General features: G+C 40.5%; 1 protein-coding gene across 8 annotated transcripts in view; it reads right to left on the bottom strand.

Moving 5' to 3' along the window:
* The window catches only part of SYT7 (synaptotagmin 7), a 274,392-nt gene that overhangs the window by 36,739 nt on the left and 215,544 nt on the right, over positions 1-22,109 (bottom strand). For 4 of the 8 annotated variants that reach the window (XM_060770798.2, XM_060770780.2, XM_060770807.2 and 1 more), the window contains 2 exons: positions 12,818-12,940; positions 1,883-2,018 (listed from right to left, as the gene is read on the bottom strand). In XM_060770798.2, the coding sequence (XP_060626781.1) occupies positions 1,883-2,018; positions 12,818-12,940 (259 nt within the window). The remainder of the gene's footprint in view (positions 1-1,882; positions 2,019-12,817; positions 12,941-22,109) is intronic. The other 4 variants (XM_060770790.2, XM_060770826.2, XM_060770835.2 and 1 more) reach the window with 1 other exon arrangement.

Consider the following 22,109-nt stretch of genomic DNA (forward strand, 5'->3'; position numbering starts at 1 on the left):
AGGAAGAGTGACTAGGGAGTTCATATCCATCCTGCCTTTTGTCTGCACAGCTATACCTTACTTTGGATTACCACAATAAGAAGGTTAGACTGAATTACATTGACCTTTGTCAGGTTTGAACTACCAACCTTTTGGTCAGAAGTCCTGCAGCACAAGGGTTTAACCCATTGTGCCACCGGGGGCTCCAGAGATTTAAATTGGCATTTTGCTTTCAGTGTTGGACTAGGACTTTAGGAAGATTAGGGTTCAAATCTTCACATAAGTGTGAAAATCCACAGGTTGATCTTGGGCAAGCACTACTTTCTCAGCCTCAGAGAAAAGCAGAAGAAAACCCTCTCTGAACAAACCTTATCAAGAAAGCCCGGGTATAGGGCTTGGTTGGAAGTCACACACCACCAACAATGATTTAAAACTTTCTCTTTCAGTTTTGAATCTTCTTAATATAAAAGCCCTCCACTCACACTAGCTTAGATACTCTGTCCCCTGTGCACACATCTGATTGGACTAAATTGTCATACCTGTATGGTGATTTAATAAATATGTGAAATTGTATCTTCCCAAACCAAGGACTGTTTATTCCATGTACACAGTTTTCCAAACCAATACTGTACAGAGTCCATTGGTAGCATCCCACTATGGATCTTTTTTGACCTATGCAATCAATAATGGAGAGCTATACAAAGGTCATGGCACAGCAATTGTAATGATCACTTGGCTACGTGGGTGTCTAAATATGAAATTACAAACAGTGCATCATGGATCATTGCCTCTTATGATACGTAAACATCTATAAATGAAAAACAAGCAGGAAGATAGTATGCTTCCTTTGGTTTTGATTGCTTAAAATCAATACCTGAATACACCTTAATGTGTTTGAAATATAGTGGATTGTTGACAATATGGATCTGGTGTGGTGCTAGCACAGTTGAAAACGGATTTGCATTCAGACAGCTCCTACACTGCTTTTAACTTCCATGCAAACATAGCTACCTGAATATTGTATAGTCCTGCAAGTGTGCTTTCTTCTCCCCACCCTGATTATCAGTAAGTTGATAAGAGTAGATTTCCCTGCCCTGGTTCTCAGTAAACTGATATGTAGAGATTTCAAGAAAAGAAGGATTTCAAACTCTGTGCCCCATTCTTTTGATTTAAGCTGGGCAAAAGATCTGAAACTGACCAGCTCTGCTAATGCTCACTCATACACAGGCATTAGGGAGCAAAAGAGACACGTGCACATACCTGGATTAAAATGAGAAATTGATGTTGGTATGATTTGGTTGCAAAGTTGGGAAATTCTTGGGTTCATTAGTGTTCCTGGGTTCATACTAAATACATAAGGAATAACTTAGGTGAATAAAATGGGGCATAGGGAAAGTAAGGCTTGTATCAAATCTGACACTTCAGTAGTTTTTTTTTAAAGCTAAATGGAAAGAAAGGGGAATTTGTGAACAAGTATCTTGTGCAGCACATGTACTTTGGATATGATTCCGGTGCAGTCCTTGAAAGGCATCACTAAATATAAGAATGAAGTCAAGATTTGCCCTGTATCTGTATTTTAGGACTAGAATGTGGATAACCTTTGTCTGTTCAGAATTAGATAAGACTATAACCCCCATCAGTCCTAGTCAGCATAACCAATGAATAATGGGAATTGTAGTCGAACAACAACTGGAGAGCTACAAATTGCCCACTGATTTGCAATGACAAACAACACACCTTCATTTCATTTTGATTTCATTTTGTGCCCAGGAAGCAGTAATTTTGGAATGGAGAAAAACATTGAGGGTGCAGAAAATTCAGTATGGAGACTTTCTCTTCTCTTCTCCAGATTAAAGGGAAATATTCTCTTGCGAAAACTAAGCAAACCGGATGAGGCACTCACCATCAGCATTTCACTGGTCAGGGAGTTTACTAAATCCGACACTGATGAGCGAGGCTCCGTCTTGTGGTCAGTCTCCTCGTGTTGCGTCTGCCCTGGCACAGCTGCTGCATTCCCCACTTTGCCACCAGAAGGTAACCTGAGGGAGGAGAGGGGAAATGTGTGCATAATTGAAGCTATAGGGCCGGGGACATGGGGGAAAACCACAGATTATGGCAGCTCCATCTGACAACAGAGGGCAACAGAGGGCAAAATCGTGGCTTCAGCTGAAGAATTAAAACACAACACCCACCTGCCAACCACAAGCCACATAAACCATCAGGCTTCGGAAGCCCACCATCTATATTCTCCACCTGAAGAGCAGTGTGACTTATTCTTGCTTAAATATTTTGCTCTTCTTTTCTTTTGATCCTACCCTTCTATATCTCTGTAGTGAAACTAAGACAGTTAACCCCTCAGATCAGGAGCTGAGAATGCTGTCTTCTTTGTATATTGTATGCTGCTTTCATTAGTAATAATACTAATTTAATAATGCTAATATTAAATATTATTTTAATTAGGATTACCATTAGGATTTCCCTCTTAAGATTCAATAGTTCTTTGCCCCTTTTTTGCTCTACTTTTATGAATATCAGGAAATTGCCTATAAAATATGCCAATTTGAACCTAATTTTGGCTTAAAACATACATGGAATGGAACAGAGCTTGAGAAAGTTACTTTTTTGGATTATAATTCCTAGAATCCTACAATCTGCCTGTATACTGGTCATACTGGTTAGAGCAGTCTGGGAGCAGCAGTCCAAAAATAAAGTAACTTTCCCAAAAGTTGGCATTGAGCTTGATAGGAAATACTGAAGCTTCATGAGCTACAGGCTGGGTTTGTTTCTGGTGCTTCCTGCAATAAACCCCTTTCCTGCTTCTCCAGGCCATTAACCTTCTCCAAACACAAACATTCGCTCTCACAAAGAGGCAACCGCCTTTGTTTGCTTTCTTTGACAGGCAATTTCTGAAATGACGTATAGCCAGATGGTTTTGCTGCCAGCCTTGGTGTATACAGGGAGCACCTGAGGCACCTGAGAGGTAGGTGATCAAGGGATGTCTCACAAGGTCCAGCACAGGAGCTGAGTCACACGGTCAGGGCAGATGGTTTGTGTCAGGCCAGGTAGTCCATAGTCCAAAACATGACCCCAGTCAAGTCAAGCAACTTCATCGTGGCTCACCTTTTACCAGATGGGCTGAGGCCCATCCATTATGCCTTACACTGTGGCGTCATCACAGCAATAACATAGTATAGCAGCTGCTTTTCTGTTTACCAGTTTTAGTGTGGATGCTGCAGGCAACAGACAGAAATTGCCTAGTAATAGCATGCCTAGAAATCCCCTTTGCGATTTCTCCCTTTGCGTACCCATAACTCATAGATTGGCCGTGGATTACCAATCTAGCCAACAGGCTATAGAGTATGCACATGTCTTCTTCAAGAAGCTTGCCAGCAAAATGCTCCATTCTTAACCCCATGGCTACTTAGAAAGATTCCTATTTGGGATAACATCACCCAGCCAATCCACCAATCTGAGGTTCTGAGAGTTGATAGTTTTTAAATTATCTTTTTTCCAAGTTCTAAAATCTTATCCTATATATTAAACATGTTCAACTTGAATAGTTGTTCTCTGATTCATCTGAAATCCTAATTTTACTTGTCACTTCTTCTATCATGCCATTTTTTTCAAAATGCAGAAGGGCCATACAAGTACATCAGATATCTCAAGCACGATGTATGCTTTTCTAGCAGTTTATCATGTCAGCAATTTGTTCCTGACAGTGCTGGGACACTGACAAGAATGTGGATATCTGAAAATGTTCATATCTAGCACATGGCGGCAGGATAGGAAAACTCCTAGGAGGAAGTTAGGAGGAAGGCATGAACCAGGAGGAAGAGAATGGAGCTGGCAGGGAGAAGAATACTAGAAAGGGCATGTATGCGAGATGGAACACTGAACTGTTCATTGCACAAAGAAGTAATATGGCAATGGATGCACAAGGAGATAACAAGTCATTGTTACAGACTGTCACAAAATACACAAATAGGAAGACAACACATTGATATGCAAATATATATGTAAAGGTAAAGGTTTCCCCTGACATTAAGTCTCGGGGGTGGTGTTCATCTCCATTTCTAAGCCAAAGAGCCGGCATTGTCCATAGACACCTCCAAGGTTATGTGGCCAGCATGACTGCATGGAGCGCAGAAGCTGTACCTATTAATCTACTCACATTTGGATGTTTCCGGATTGCTATGTTGGCAGAAGCTGGGTCTAATAGCAGGAGCTCACCCCACTCTCCAGATTCAAACCACCAACCTTTCGGTGAGCAAGTTCAACAGCTCAGCGGTTTAACCCGCTGCACTACCAGGGAGCCCATACAAAGATATAGAATTGAGTAAACACAAAACCTATTAGGAAGGGTTTAAGATAAATGTGGTATTAGGTGCTCAGACAACCTAAAACAGCCTCAGATCCATGTTGCATAGATTGTGAGTTTGGGTATGGCAAACTGGGCAATATGCTTCAGTGTGTGATATTTGGCCAATTTTTATATAACCTCCTTCACAGAAAATTCTGAGGGAATTGAGATTTCCTTTATTGAATGGCAGCATGCTGTATGGTCAGCAAACAGTCAAAGGAAGCATAAATATAAGAGATGTTATGCTTTGTGTTGAATATGTGGAAGAAAGGAGTAGAACCGGGTACTCTATAGAGTACCTAATTGCAAGAAGATAATTGTTTCCATTGAAGTTCTTTGGAAACATATGTAAGGCATTGAATTTTTCTATTATTTCTGTGAAAAGTGCTTTGAGTCCCCCCAGGAATAAGAAAAGTGGTATATAAATACTGTAAATAATAATAAATAATAATAACATTTCTTCTTCTCAAAAATGTGCCTGTTTAGAATGAGAAAGGTCTAATGGGTTTCATATACTCAGTAAAAGACTGGCCTTTTAAACACACCTGACAGGATCTTCTATGGCAGTTATAAAAGCATAATCTGCAGTATGAATATGTGATTGTTAGGTATTCATCACCTTCATCACCCATACATAGCCCCTAGTTTTGGAGCTATGTAGAGACTGTGGAAGTCCCCCAATCCATACTTAATGGGCAGCTACTATTGCAATAGTCAGGGATCTGTTTCCCTATTGATCAGGAAGCAGTTGTCTACCATTCCCATTCTTCCTTGCATGAGCGATCTCTGCTGTGAGGAGGAACTGCAACAGTGGTCTTGTTTTTGACTGTCACACAGGAGATTGCTCAAGGAAGGTTTGGGCCAGGAGTCACTGCATAGCAGCAAAATGATGGTGCTGACACACACATAACTCCCATACAGAATTCTAGATATTATTAGCACATACAATGAACAAGTGGCACGCTGTACGTCTGACTGGCATATGTTCATTGTAAGTGTTATAAAAAGACACAGGACCAAAGGACCAATTTTTTTTGTCTAACCCAGAATTGTCTGTTCTGGCTGAAAGTGGCTCTTCACATTTTCATGTGAAAGTTTTTGGTCGTGACCGCTTTCCTGCCTCTTTGAGCTGGAGATCCCAAGGTTAGAACCTATAACCTTCTGAATGCAAAAAGCATGCTTTCCTGCAATGGTCTTTCCCATAACTGCATATGCAGAAGTCTCCTTCCATGCAGAAGGTTCCAGGTTGGCAGGAAAAAAAATTGTTTTGTACATCTTAAATCTTGTTCAGTTGGACTTCAATTTAAGTTTCTGTAAGATGTGTGGACCACGTATGAAGAAAACAAACATATATACATGTTGCCACAGGCAGATAAACACTGTCAAAGACATGCAGACTGAGACATAGTTGGGAACCCAAAGATAATAAATCAGATGTCCATAGCTCTTGATATGCCATGAAGTATCTGGTGCTATTAGAATCCCAAAAAGAAAGACTAGCACATGCCAATGAACTGAGGTGGTGACTCATCAACAAAAACATTTCCAGGCATGCTGACATCCAGACACATTGCACACATAGATCCAAGTGTCTTGACATTGACACTTGTCAAGAAATAGATCAATACACATGTGGCAATGCATAAACCTTTATAGGCCTCTTCAGTCTCATGAAACATATACACAGGGATAAATCAAGGTGCACATTCATTAGGGATGGAAAGCTGAAGAGGTAAAGGCAGCAGACTGATACATGCACATTTCCAGACATGCTGCTATATTCCGGCATACAGATTGGTGCATGCGTACACAGGTAAAGGAGACTGGAATAGCTGAATAAACCCCCCCCCCAACCACCCCAAGCTAAAAATAAAGTGTAAGTGTGAGGAATATGCATGTGTGTTTGATTGACTGTCAGAAGATATGACAAATCCAGTTATTTTTGCAACCCCAGAGTACTGGATCAAATGCAAAGCTGTCTGAGATTTGGTAGGTGCAGAAGTCACAGGCAGAGAGAGAGAGTGAGGGGGGAGGGGGGAGGAGAAAGAATAGGCCAGGAAGAAAGAAAGAAAGAAAGAAAGAAAGAAAGAAAGAAAGAAAAGAATCACTCAGTCTTCTATCACAGGTTCTGCAGGTTGCTTCCTGATAGAACAGAAATATAGTGGAGGAAAAATGTGGTAGGAGAGAAACAGACACACACTGAGAGAGACAGAGATTAGTAAGGAAAGAGCAGCCATCACACCCACAGGACAAGGCACTAGACTGGAGATGCCAAGGCTGACATTGGGGAAGGTTCACGCAGCAGCAACAGTAGCAGCAAGGCTAGAAGGGAGAAGAGAAAATGCAAGGAAGAGGAGGAGGAGGAGGGAGGAGGAGGAGGAGGAAGGGAAGACAGAAAAACATCATGGATCACCGTAAGCAAGATTGCTGGGTGGAAGGAACAAACCCGACTTTCAAAAAGCACCCCAAAGATCACGGTCACAAGCTCCTCTTGCAATCATTTCACAACCATTAACATTCCATAGACAAACAAGGAAGAGGGGGAGTGCAGAGAAGGGAAGGGAAGGCATACGTCTAGGAAGAGAATGGAGGGTGTGTGGAGGAAGCAGGAAGGGCAATGAAGGCAAATGGAGAATGAACAAGTGGAGATGTGTTTCCACTTGGAAGGAGAATATATGGAGAGACATAGGCTTGCGCCTGGCATTCAGTTAAGAAAATGGCTGAGACTGGTGATCACTGATTAAGCTTCAGTAGCTCCATCCCTGGTTGCTTCTGCAACTTCTTTGATTTGATGAGGTATGTAAAAATCACACCATTATTTCTTACATTTTCAGCCTCCCAGGAGAGAGATGGGGCAGTGTGATGAATTCAGCAGCCCCATGTGACTAGATAAATGTATTATGGAGAAAATATGGGACCAAAATAAAGATGCAGGCAGTAATTTTGTCCAGAAAGGCAAACAGGCCTTTTCTGATTGAAATAACTTATTGCTTCAAATGTTGAAGCTGAGGATAATAACAGAAACGGAGCTCCTAAACTACGGACAAATGAACAGATCCTATCTTGTAACACTCTGCTGTATCTCGATCAAATGAGATCTGCATAGCATTTAAGATAAGGAGGGGTTTTTCCTATTTTTTTTAACTCTATGTCATGTGAAAGTTGCCATTGAAGTTTTTTGGTTTTATGGGTGTCAGACATTTGTCTTTTTTAGTCTGACATAGGAGCATATTTGAGATTAAACGAATAGCATTAGCTCTTTTCTATTTTTATATATTTTATTAGGAGGTCATATCCTGGCAAGCTGGTACAGTTAAAACTCAGCTTATACAACCAACTAGGTATGTAAATAATGTGGCGATTTTGGTGACTAATGGAGAATTATGCCACTGCTTAGCCAACTGCCCCAACACCAAACCCACATCATACAATTCACATTTCCCAATCATTTTATTTAGGGTGGGTAATGTGAAAACATGTATGTGACCAAATTTGTGGACTCATTAGTGGCTATGCATCCTCAAAGATAAGCTTCTATATGATAAAATCTAGAAAGATTTTTTTCCATCTCAAATCCAGTCAACAGCCAATGTTAAAAAGGGGATTTGGATCTGAAGAGTTCTCAGGTGGTCGCTCTGCATGGTGGCAATATTGGGCATCGAGTGTGGCAGGCCTTTCATCTCAGAGGTCCTTAAATAGAAATTTATATTCTAAAATGTACAGAACTTACTGAAACATCATGGGCACTTGAGGTTGGTCTCTCTTTAGGATTTTATTTTCCTTCCCGTCATTCGTGCCTTTCATTTTATTGTTGTTATGATTAGGCATAACCTTTTCCAGTGGTTACAGGGAAATTGCAGGAAGCATTCATGAAAAATACTAAACTGAAACTGCCAAAATAGCTGACATAAATTGTGCAAAATACAACTTGTACAGCCCAGAGGAATGATTCTCATGTCATGCTTTATGTATGAATTCATTTCTCTGGCTTTTATTGGCAGTATGCTTGTCGTAGGCCTGAATTTCATGGGTTTCACCCTACTACATTTAGTCTTTAAAAATTAATATTGATTTTAAAAACTTTATTATGTTAGATGGAGCCCTCTTTGTGTTATACACCAATGTAACGGTTCTATACGCTGAGGCAAAGAACTTCTGGAGTGATGGACCATTGATGGAGAGTTTGCAGAGAAAGGCATCTCTGTCTCTGCAGAGATCTGTCTTCTGATTCCATGTAGCTCATGGGTAACCCTTCACTTTAACCAATTATAGTGCTATGATTATTGTTAACTGTCATGCTTCCATCTATGGAGTCCTAGTATCAGCAGTTTTAAGAAGTCTCCTTCAAAGACCTTCTCTCATGCTTCACCAGACCTCAAACCCTAGGATTCCATAGGATGTGACAATGGAAGTTAATGTGGAATGGTAGTTGCTTAGTGTGAAAAGAGCCAGCGGAGTTACTTTTTGCCCTAACAGAGATGGCTTCTGCTACCAACCTGCCTGGCCATCAGGGTCATTGTAGTGTATATGGCCATTTTATTCTGCTGTTGTACCTCTGCCTACACTGCCACTGTAGTTACATACAACCGTGTAGTTATCTGGCCAACAGCCTTGTCATCATTAACTGTTAAATTGCCCCGAAAGCGTTTTATTTTGAAAAGTGGCATGTAAACAAATATATACTTCTGCAACAGAACAAAAGTTATAATGGCATAGTTCTCAGCCTTTGGGGATGACATAATTTCACCTTTTGGAGTTAGTAACCTCGTATTGGTGCTTAACTGATGCCATGTCAACAGTATAAACAAATGATACCATTTTCAAAGAAAGATTCATAAATATATCAGTATGAATCTTTGTGTACAAAAAAAGTAACACAAGAATGAACTGTGGGATCTTTGCTCTCTCGTGCCAAATACCAGTGCAACTATATGCAAGTTGAAAGGTGCCTGACCTTATGAGAAGATAAACCACACTGAAACCCCATGCTAACTAGTAACTACACTTATACCTAAGAAAGGTAACCCCCTGTTTCAGGGAATATAGATAGCCACCCTTCCCCATATTTATTCTAGAGATTCTAAAAGTTCATTTTCTAGAGAATGACTCCCAGAAGACCAAGTCAGCTTGCTGACTAGCTGGAGTGGAGGGATTCTGGGAATTGTAGTACCCACATAACTTTTCCAAGCTCTGATTTATTCCACTTGAGGCTTACAGAAACGTAGCTGTGCTCCATGGGTTAGGTTCTCCTCTCCTTCTTCTCACCAAATTGTTGATACAGGAAGAGACCTATCCAAATCCAAAAAAGCTTACTTCTTTTACTACATATACAATGTCTGCTTGCCCACTTCATTCTGCCTTTGAATTGTAGGGATCCTTATGTAATGGATGCAGTGCACACACAGAGATGTTCTCATGACTGAAACCGAGGTGGTAACCACAAAACTCTCAAAAAGCTTGAGCAAACACAGCTGGCATACCCAATGCTGCAAGAGTGGAGGAGTTATGAAGGCATATGAAATGAATATATATATGTGGTAGATGGACTCATTTGCTAATTGTATTACAGTAGCCTAAGGGAACTCTGAATATTGTCCTGCTACTGCTTATAGTGAGATGGAAAAGCAAGAACAAACTGTACAATTGGATGATCAAATGGGAAGTGCTAAAACATGTAGTGAAACATAGCCATAGCAAGTTAAAAATAGTGTGCCAGCGAGAACACTGCCAGTTAATTATTGCACTGATCACACAAAATTGGCTCCCTCACACCTTGTCTCCTTGAGGGATAGAATATAATACCCATGAGAAATGAGGGCCCTGCGTTTTGCTAGGCAGCACTGGTGGCTCCCATGTCAATGGAAACACTGAAATGCTGAGAGGTTTTAGAATGACCTTTAAAGGAGCTATCCAAGGTGTCAAATCTATTTTAATGATAGATTTCAGTACCTTGGACAGCTCCTTCAAAGGCCAGACAAAACACAGAGTAGATCCACTGTTCTATTATCATAGAAGTAAAAAATGGCTATTGCTAGCCATTTCCTCTGTTTGAAGTTGATTGAGGCTAACGAGGATCCTGGTGTTTCCAGTTAGGCTGGCACTGACTATACGGGTAAGACAAAAAGCAATGGGACATTATTTCTGCTTTGTTGTAACTAACTAACTAACTAACTAACTAACGTATATTTAAAAACATGTAGCTTAAATGTTTACAAAATGGCACATCTTCTGACTCCAACTCCCATCAGCCAGCCAGCATGGACAGAGACCATGCTGAGTGAGGATGATAAAAGTTATAGTCCAATACACATGGCATGTAGCAAGTTGTGGAAAGTTGGTATAGTTCATAAAGGCCAATGTCAACACCTCAGGTGCACATGCAGTAGGAAATATGCATTTCACATTAGAAATGAGAAGAAGAGACATAATTGCTCTTTTCCTCAGTGAGAAAATATGTTTGAACACACCAAACCACAACATTAGAAATATGGCTACCATAATGTGAGGTTTTGTGTGTGTGTGTGTTTTTAAAAGTCTTTCAACAAAGGTTATTGTTTCCGTACAACACATTGCTTTTCTGTGTATGTGCAGATTTCAGTCTTTTGTACAAAAACCAATGCTTTCTGTGCAAAAGAAAATCATAAACAAAACCTTAACTAGTATTTTGGAGTCCATAATAAGACTTCAAACTTCAACATAAAGTGAAATAAAACAAAAAACAAACATTAAAACTAATAGCTAAAACTCTTGTAATTTTGCTCATTCTTGCATGTGAAGAATATATATTTCTACTGCATGCTTGTGGTTAAAATTAGGTCATGTTATGGTCATTTCTAGATTACAAGCCATCCTAGTGCTAAATGTAAAATTCAGGGTAGATATACAATATACATTTTATGTAGTTTGACATCACTTTAACTGCTATGTCCCAATGCTATGACATCATGGGACTTATTATTTCACAAGTTTTTCACTTTCTCTGCCAAAGAGTGCTAGTGCCTCAACAAACTACAACTGCCAAGACTCCACAACATTGAGCCATGGCAGCTAAAGTGGTGTTAAACTTCATTAATTCTACAATGTAGATGTGCACTCAGAAGAGTGAAATACTATTGGAATCTTGGGGTCAGGGATAGTATCCCTTCCACTTACTGGCCTTGATAATAGTGGTTTCTGATTGTGCCATGGATCATGCTAGCTGTCTTGGGGGTTTCAACATGTGATGATACCTTCAGCCTTTTTGCCAGTTAAGAGGAACATCTAAGTCAGGGTATCAACTCATTTTCACCAAAGGCCACATCAGTCTTATGGTTGCTTTCAATTACAAATGGCCATTTGTAATTGCAACACTCCATAAATGTAACTATGTTGCCCTGACACTGAAAGCCTCATAGGTCACATAAAGTGACATGGTGAGCTGGATTTGGTCTGCGGGCTTTGTGTTCGACATGTGTGATCTAAGTAATGGGACTAATGAGAAATATTCCCTATGCTTCATGATAGAGCAAAACAATCCAATCTTTATGAGAGCTAGTCTCATTGTGAGACTGATTTTTGTGATACTGTGTGTCTCAATATAATGGACTTACTTCATTTAGAGCTTATTGTGCATATATGCAGTGAATCACTTCAAGGATCAAGTCTTGATTTCAAGATTTTCATACATGCATATCATTTGGACAATATTTAGTTTCCTTATCCATTCAAGCTTAATTCTCTGGTGGAAAATCAATTCCTGTCTTTTGCTGTATTGTGGGTTGTACTCTGGGAACTGACAGCATTATTCTTTGTGAATTTCTTTAGAAGTTCAGTGGAGCTTATCCACAGGTAAATCTGCACAAGGACACAGTCTCACACAGAAGTTCCAAACACAATTTCTGGGAAGTAAATGCTATCAAACTCAAAAGGATTTAATTCTGCATAATGGGTGATATGAACATTTTGTGGACAATGCAAAGGGCTTGGACTGCAAGACTAATTTTAAAGTAGAGACAATGGATTTCCTTATTGGATATGTGTGTGCAAGTCACCTGTTGACTTATGGTGGCCCCATTAATTGCATAGGATTTTAAAAGGGAAGAAATACTCAAGAGTTGGTTTTCCTGGTTCCTTTTATACATGCATGCATGAGAATGATCAGAGCTGGAAAGGGATGGGAAGAAGAACCAGGCAGAGTTGAAATGATACAACTGAGGTGGGCTTCAATGAGGATGTATTCTCTTGAGAACATGCACTTCAGGAAGCAATGGCTGAGTGATCCCAGTGCCTCCCACTCAAGAGAGACTGGACAATCCAAGAGGTAATGAACATCCAAGCAGGAGGGTGCTAAACTTTCTTAACGTGTCACCAGGCCCAACACTAGGGCTTCTTGAACACCTGGACCAACCTCCCCTGTCTTAGGCCATGATAGATGCCTCTTCATGAGGTTTCCTTTCCTCGGGCTATTTGCCCCTGAGAGCCCTTGCTTCCTACTCATACCTCTTGTCCCCCTGAGAGTTCTGGTTCTGCTGGTTCCCAGTGGTTTGTAGATCAGGTATATTGGCAAAGTCGTCCTGTTCTGAGAGCCCCAAAACAAGGGATAGCACCACCATACGGCCTTCCCTGTCCAGAGGAGATCCCACCAGGGGAGTGATGAGGCCCCAGGTTCAGTGAGCAGGATGCAGATAAAGGAAACATAGACAGACAGGAAAGAGAAAAAGAAGAACAAAGCATAAGAAATGAAACCAGTAGGAAAACAAATAACAGTTGAACCACAGTGAAACAAGAGTCGAATATACACCACTTGTACAAAACACACATAAATACTCAGTATCCCTGGGAGATATTTGGAGGCCTGAATGAACAGAGGGCAGAGAAATCTTAATACTTTGTAGGGGAGCCATGCCTTTCATATGGGCAAATGTCTTGGAGAGTAAACAAGGCTTCCACAGTGGCCTCTCAAATAAGATAGCAACTTGACCTCTTTCTAGAAGCATCACTTTATTTGCAGCCCACCGGAACATGAACACAAAAGCACAAACATAATATTAGTTGATTTCATTCCGCAACTGTGGATGTCTAATAATGAAAGATAGTCATGTAAATGTCTCCTCTCTCCACAAAGTGTGAAGTACATAACACCATTGATCCTTGAAGTTGTTCCTTCCAAGGTAGGAAACAAAGCAAAGATGACACTTTGGATGAGAAGAGTACCTAAAATTTTGTGTGGAAGGCAAGAGAGCATAACTTCACTGTCATATGGGCATCATTACAGTCCTGTGTAACATTAATGAATAGTATTTCATATGTAAAATGGGCCTGGTTAGTGATTTTCTTTTTGAAACCCAAGTTGACTGAAGAAAGAAATATTGCTGAAATTGAGTGGAAATGGCAGTAGTGCACACATCATTGTACAGTTTACTAATTTTTATGTGGACTGCTAGTTTGCTAAATGAGTTTTATAGACATTAGTAATAATGTGGTTTCTGTTGCTAACTCCAAGGAAGAATTTCCTGCTGATAAGAGCTGTTTGGCAGGGGAATGTGCTGCCTGAGAGAGTGGTGGAGGCTGCTTCTAAACAGAGGCTGTGTGGCCATCTGTCAGAAGTGCTTTCATTGTGTATTCTTGCATTGCAGGATGGCCCTTGTAGTCTCTTCCAACTTTACGATTCTAGGATTCTGTTATTGAAATTGGATGGGAATAGTAAGAGAAAACAATGTAAAGCATTGCTGGATGCGTTTGTGCAGCTATTGCAAGGTACCTGAATTCTGTGTAGCAAGAATCCAGCTTAATGGACTGGGACATTCATCTATTGCCAGATTTTAAAGTGGACTAACATTGAACAAGAGGCATCCTTAAGGTAATTAATGTGCACAGCAAATAGGCATTGACTGTTATAACTACAACTTTTATCTTTAGTGATTTTCTGGTAGATTTCCATGTTTTTCCAGCCATCTATTTAGAAGCAGCAGGGAAGAAAACACTCAGGCGCTTGGGACCAATTTGATATGTCTAAACGCAACATATGATGTCATGCCAGAGGAAAATCCTAACTACAGTGTACATGTGGTCACTTGGATGCCTGGGCCTTGTAAAGTGTTGTTTTTGTTTCAATTTTATAGCTCACTTCTGCAGAAGGTCTGATGGTTTTTCAGTTCTGAGCAAGAAAATTCTTTAGCATTTGTTGGCGGGCAACTGTGTTGTATGCCCCAGGCTGTCCAGTTCAGTCCAAACAACAATCAGTGCCATGACCCCAGTTCAAGTGTTGCGCTTCCCTCAATGAAGTGCAATACACTTGTTCTCTCTGACATGCATGCTCTTCTGCTAGTCGTGGTCACACCTTGTGAAACCTATTACATCTCTGGATTCAGAATGGGTCAGTGCACTCAGTTGACTGAAAAAAGGTGCTGGAGAAAAGCTTTGGGGCAAGACTTGGCATAATTTGATTTGAAGCAGTTGAGCTGCATGTGCTGAGAGACCAGCTCAGCCTGCTGCTTAAGGAATGAGAGGGCACTAAAGAAAGCATATGAATTGGTCCGGGGTAGGCCAAGCTGCATGCTGCCATCTAATTCCTATCAAGTTAGAAGGACCATCACCATCTCCATCTAACATGCTTCTTTCTCCCTGAAATCAGAGTGTGCCTAATAAGTAGATAATAATATAGTCCCTTTGATAGCAATCAACCAGCGAGCATGTCTTCATCATGAAAATACTGCCAGGAGGTACTTGCTGTGTTCTGGCTCAATTCTTGCCACCGGCTTACAGCCTGACCTTGAGACAAGACTAAACTAACCTTCTTCTCATTCAGTCTGAGGAATGCATAAACAAGAGGATTATGAGAAAAAAAGTTCTCTATGGAGAGGAGAGACACAACAATCATTTAGAAAACAGAAGTGAGGCGGAAGAATTGAAATTGTTCAGCAAAACCAAATAGCAAATTTGTCGTGATTCTGTTCCAGTAGTTGTCAATTATGGTGTTGTGTGTCTTCATGATCATAAGGTACACATATCATATGTATTCTTGGCAAGATTTGTCAGAAAGGCTTTGCCCTTGCCTTCTTCTGAGCTTGGGGGAGTATGACTTGCCCAAGGTCACTCAATGGCCAAATGGGAATTTTAACCTTGTTCTCCGGTTGTCACTGAATGGTCAAAATACAATACCATGCTGGCTCCCTATGGCCCAAATTTAGTTCCAACTTGAGGGCACCCATTGATTCAATTCATTTTGCCTATATGCCGACACACTATGCTGTAATTGCCTGGGTTGGTGTACTCTGTTTGGAAGTGACCAATAGAATTCAGGGTTATTTCTGAATGGGAATCTCTTGGTCTCATGATGTAGTTGGACTTCCACTTGCAATGTTTCCCACCTTTGGCTATGGAAAATAGGCCTGATGAGAGCTGCAGTGCCACAGCCTCTGAAGGCCAAATAGTTCCCAGCCTGCTATACCTTCTTCCCTGTCATCATTTTTAATTTCCCTCCTCCCTGCCTTCTCTTCTGCACAATTTCTATATGATTAACGTTAACGAAGATTCCTATTGCATGAATATATGCTTGTAATTGAGTCTTATTCAGTTCAATAGATTTTCTTCCCAAATAAGCCCAACTAACATTTTACAGCTCTGGCCAGTGCTCTTCAAATCAATGGTCCATGGTCTAGTGCCAGTCAATGAGGCATCAGCTGCTTGTCTGCAGTGAAACTATGTAAATAAGACAATAATATGGCACAAATATGGCATGAGTTCTTGGCATACTGTTAAGAAAAAGCTACTTTGCTATGTCAGATATGTTGAGAAGCACTGGTATAGGCCAAGTTGTTTAGAACTAGTCCAGGCCACCTGTCCCCACAATTGGAGACTAATGTGTAAACTGGCATCTATTATATTCTCTATCTTGCAATGTCATGTGAATGCAATGTTTAAAATGATAAGTGAGACCTGAAGAAAAATGGTGTAGTGTATTTCCTCACCTCCAAAAAGAAGTGCTGGAGAAAGAATAAAGGACAGAATAAATCTGCCAACAGATTTGAAAATAGTCAAATAGGTAACAAAGCTGAAAATGGTTTCTGTAGTCATTGGCATGGCTTCTGAAGATGTCCTATATGTGCACATCCACTTTGGAGGAAGTCCACAGCCAAGGGACACTGCTTCAGAGAGATTTGTGCTTTGTTTGAGGCGATTTCTAAAGTAGCCTAAAGCAAATTGGGATGTTTCTGAACCACAGGAGTCTGTTCTGGAGGTTCAGGGGGATAAATGTATTTTAGATGTCAATTTAACATTGATACATTTCCTTTTCAAGCTGCCTGTTTGTTTGTTTTTAAACCCTCAACACTAGGCAGGAAAGTAAAGAAAGGATGTCTATATCTCTGTGATGGACTATTCAATTATCCAATCAGGGAACAGCTTTACCACACTTGTCCTTTTCTTTCCTTTCTGCAATCACTGTGCTTTGTGGAGCAGTGCATCCTTCCCACTTCCACAATGGACTCAAATTGGCCTTTGGTCATTAGAAATATTTGGCCCTTATTGGGCTGTTTTTGCCCTCCACATTCCATCCCTTTCATTCCTAAGTTTTTTTCTTTGTACATCTGAAAATGTTGGGTATTTTCTTGAGCACTGCTGATGCTCAGGAGCATGCCTCTTGTTTTCCAGTAGCTTTATTTTGGCTTCAATGCTATTGACATTAAGATTAGAAGGAAGTGACCTATGGAAGCTGCACAAAATGTTGACGTGTAATCTCACCTCCTGATAACAGTGTTTAAGTTGGGAATTTTAGCCATTATATTCCATGCTATATCCAGCCTTCTTATTTTTCCATTGTGACTAACAGCCAACACGCCATGGCTACTAAATATAGTTGAGTCACCAAAGGTCTGCTTTTAATTTTTGAGTGTAGGTGGGCGATTTTTCCCTTAGGCATCCTTTAAAAACTTTGATTTATATTCCTTCAAGCCTTCTGATAGCTCTCCTCCTATAGCTCCATTTTGGTGTCACTTCTGTCATCACTCATCACTTGGATTTGCTACTGTAGAAGGATCGAAAGTGGTAGTAGTAATGGTGGCTGGAGACAGAGGCTCAAATTGATGCCCATCCACAATATTCATCATATGTCTACTATTGCTTTGAAGATAAAAGTGTGTGTGTGTCTGAGAGAGACACTATGTGCAGTGCCCTAGGTTTGTTGGAGGAAGGGTTTGGAGACCTGGCTATTCCGATGTGCCTTTCCGGAATAGAAAAACTCCAGCATTTGTCCCAGAAGCACTTTATTAGAATTTAAGAGTCTCTGCACATTGCACTTGCCCTGAAATCCAACATACCACCTGTCACACCCAGCACTTTTTAATTCTGTACCCATTACTTGGCCCGGCCCTAGTTTTTACTGTGTTACGGTGTAATGTTTTGTTGTTATTGCTTTACGTTTTTGATTCTGCTTTGAGTTGTTTTGTTATGCTGTTGTTGTGTTGAGGCCTTGGCCTTTGTAAGCCGCATCGAGTCCTTCGGGAGATGCTAGCGGGGTACAAATAAAGTTTAATAATAATAATAATAATAATAATAATAAGGGGGAAATGCAAATGTAATAGCAATCATATATAAATAATTCAAATTTTCTCATCATGACTAGTGTCCTGCTGTTTGATATCTGGAACATACCATGGAATTTGTGGATAGATTGAGTGCACACAGACAACAAGGGGAAACTAAGTTACAAGGATTGGCTTTTGTTGAGAAAAGATTGTGTGCCAGTTTTCCTCCAGAAGGGTTGAGAAAAATGTAACCATGGTTTTTAAAAGGAGCTGGAAATTATTATCCAGTTAACCCTTCTCTCCAAATGAATGATTTCCATCAGCTTAATGGGGCAATTCCTTCTCCTTCTGCAGTCCCCCCCCCCACACTTTTATTTTCTCTGGAAAGTTGAGAGATTCTCTAGAGCAAATCTGGAATGTCAACATGCAGGGAGGGAGTAAGACTGCATGTCCAGACACCAGTGTGCCCAATACTGGAGTTTGCTCTGTTAGCAAAGGCAAGATGATGCTTAGCTATAACTTCATTATACAAGTACAACTTTCATAATGCAAGCCAGCAACAATGGCTAGCAGCTCTGATTTCTGCAGGGTGATGAATCTACTCCGAGTTTTGATCCAAACTTTAAATGAAATGCTCACTTAGCTGAAACCTATTTCCAAATAAGTTCAGCACTTCAGATAGCTCCCTTTACAGTTATACCTAGAGTGCAGCACTGCCACAATGGATGCACTAGCTGCCGCTGCAAAATGGTCTTTGTTCTTCATACCCTGTTCTCCAAAGAAGTAGGATAAAACTTGACCCAGTGAAAGGGTTGGGCAAGAAGAGGTTTTATCAGTCATCCCTAAGAATATAGCCTAACTCCTAGCTGCTTGTATTCACACCTAAAGGTTCATATCCAAGGGGTCTACATTTCTGCATTGGTTGAGCAATAAGTGGGTATGATATAGGCAGTAATTACATTCTACAGTGCCCAAATTTTCAGCTGAATGCTTCTGTACAGAAATGACTCACATATGTTGGGTGTCTCAATTTCAATCTTATAGAAACTAAGGAATTGTAGAGTTGGGATTGATTATTCTATCAGGATAATGCTGTCAGAGTTGAGCCCACACCGGTTCAAAAACAACTGACTGCATGGATAGGGATGCTTCAGCTGACATGGCAAATTAGAGCTCAATGCCTTCCTTTTGCAAATAAACAATTCTCTGCATAGCATCATAGAACCCTAATGTTGGAAGAGACCTTGTGGGCCATCCAGTCCAACCCCCTACCAAGAAGCAGGAAAATTGCATACAAAGCACCCCGACAGCTGGATGCAATCTAGTTGAGCCAAACATATGTCTTGTACCCAAAGCTTGGATGTGCAAAGGGACAGATGTAACGTAGTTACTAGTTTTCATGCTGGCATTTACTGCTAGAACCTCTGACACCACCCTAACACAAATTTTTGCATCTAAGGAGATAAGGACACCTGGTGACCAGTATTAGGTGCCTCACCAATACATATTTGAATGGCTTGAAACAGGGAAAGCCATAGTAATGATTACTTCCACACAACCAGATCTTACTATGAGTAGAGAGAAGAACGTGGCTGCCTGTCACTTGCCATCCAAGTAAGAGGTGAAACCAAGAGGTTTCACCCTTGTTGTTAGCAGCTGCAACTGAGAACTGGCTGTTGCTGGCTTGTTGCTGATACCAGGACCAGAGCCAGCTTAGTATCATGCCTGTTTATAGTTGCATTATTTATTCATTGTCATTTTCATTTTTTTTAAAAAAATGTTTTTTATTGCACAACAGAGTTCATGGCCATGAGATTTCACCCCTAAGTTTAAAAGTACAGTGTTCCTTCACTGATCGCGGGGATTCCGTTCCAGTACCACCCGCAATAAGTGAAAATCCATGAAGTAGGGAAGCCATGTTAATTTTAATATTTATACATTATTTTATATATATATCATATATTATTTTCTTACCTGCACTTCCTTACCCACCACCCGGCCCATCTCAAGGGCACCTGCCTGCCTCCCTGGCCCATGCAGCCCCCGGCAGAGCCTTTGGAGCCACACAGGCAGCAGCAGGTCAGGGAAGCAGGCCTTCCCCACCGTGCCTCAGGCCACTGCACTTCTTAGGTCCCTGGCCTCCACTGGATGTAAATATTTTTTAATTTTTATTAATAATTTTTAAAACCCGCGAAACAGCAAGTCCGCTAGAAGCGAACCACGAAATAGTGAGGGAACATTGTATTATTGATGCACCATGTAAATACAGAAGAGAAAAAAAATGGAAATGTGAATGCCCTCAGTGTTTGTAGTACACTGGAAAAGTCTTGTTTTACATCCCTCCACCAGGCCTGTTTCTTAGTTTCAAAATACAGTCCAAGAATTGTTCACATATCACTTTCCTGACCTCAGCAAAAACAGTAGAGACTAAGAAAGCGCCTGCTATAAATAGCTGAAACACTGTTCTATAAGCACTGTCTCCTGCCAGTCATCGTGCAGCCATTTCTACCTTCTGTGCTACAGCAGTGACAATTATAGCAACACGATAGTTGGGGGCATCTAGCAGGTAAGAGTCATACATTCAGAATGCTGGTTCCTCTGACTGATCATCTTATTCTAGAAAAATATAATCTTATCCCAACTAGAGTAAATGAGTTAGCAATGTGCACTTAAATGCTAAGTTTGAAAAAAAGAAGTCCCACTTGTCTGCAGGGGAAACAAGTTTCAGATAAACTGCTATGCACATTATGTTTTTTACAAGCATACATGCATAAGCATGACTTCCAAAATAGAAATCCTAAGGAAGTTGGAGGCTAGTGAAAAATTTAAAAATAATCCATGAATGCATTTTGGAAGAAGCCTTCAAGTCATCTAGAGCAGAGCTTCTGAAACGTTTTTTTCCATTTGCGACCCTTGCCCACCTGAGAAATTCTCACATGACCTCAGGTACATGTATATAAAATAGGTATAAAATCAAGTGTTTACTGATAATAAATCAGCATTTGCAAGTCTTGCTAAACAGGTTGGTTTTCCCTTTCTATGAAATACAATTTAAGCATTTTCTGCAGACTCTACTGTAAACGCTGCATGTTGTTGCTAATAGATTTTGATAAATGGGTAGTGTTCAGAAATCTTTTAGTGTTGCCACATTTTTCAGGATCCCAACACTGAACTAAGGGGACTCCATTTGGGGTCGAGACCCACAGTTTAAGAATCAATGATCTAAAGAACGTTTAAAATATTTTTCTACTTTGAATCTATGTGCATTTGTTGTTTCATTTTGCATGTGTCCAACTACTATTTTTGTGATGTATGCCTATTTCCCCCATGTTATTTCTACATCTGATATCACATTTTATGTTAAATAAGTAGTGGTTAGGGACATATGTCTTTTGTCAATCAAAACATTGTTGTGTATTGTGCATGCTTGTCTGTGTGTCTTTAAACACAGACAAACATGGCAAAACTTAATGTTCACCTTGGAAAAACAGAAGGTCATTAATTACTTATTCTATTTTATGACAGTTCTCCCTGGTGGCGCAGTGGCTTAAAGCCCTGTGCCGGCAGGACTGAAGACCGACAGGTCGCAGGTTTGAATCCGGGGAGAGGCGGATGAGCTCTCTCTATTAGTTCCAGCTCCTCATGCGGGGACATGAAAGAAGCCTCCTACAAGGATGATAAAACATCAAAAATCATCCAGGCGTCCCCTGGGCAACGTCCTTGCAGATGGCCAATTCTCTCACAACAGGAGCAGTTGCTCCTGACACGACAGTGTGTATGACAGTTATACATTCTAAAAAGGTGGCCTAAATACTGTGAAAGCACTAGAATCCCTCTAGTACTTGGTACTTGCCTACATTTCCAAGAAAGGTGATGGCAAAACCACCTAAGAAACCCCTTGAAAATCGTGCAGTTGCCATGTTTCAGCAAGCAACTTGAAAGACATATGAACACACAGGGATAGATTCTGAAAGTACTCCTGTTGATGTAGCAGTTCGTTTCTATTCTGTCTATTGATATTAAAGGAATGGATGGAGAAACATGCCACTTGGGATCAGGCATAACTGTAACTTCTTTGTCTTGAAAGTTGCACTTTGGATTCTAGAATTTGGTCACTAGCCTTTGTTCTAGATACCCACTGCTGGTGCTTTCTATAACATTGTAACACTTTAAAAAGTGGTTACAGGGAGAGAGCTGTGATCATTGCTTCTGAGATTGTATGTTTTCACCCACAGAATCCTTTATGGTACTTTCAGCAGATGACATAG

Source organism: Anolis sagrei, chromosome 1 (genome assembly GCF_037176765.1).
Source record: "Anolis sagrei isolate rAnoSag1 chromosome 1, rAnoSag1.mat, whole genome shotgun sequence".
NCBI lineage: Eukaryota > Metazoa > Chordata > Lepidosauria > Squamata > Dactyloidae > Anolis > Anolis sagrei.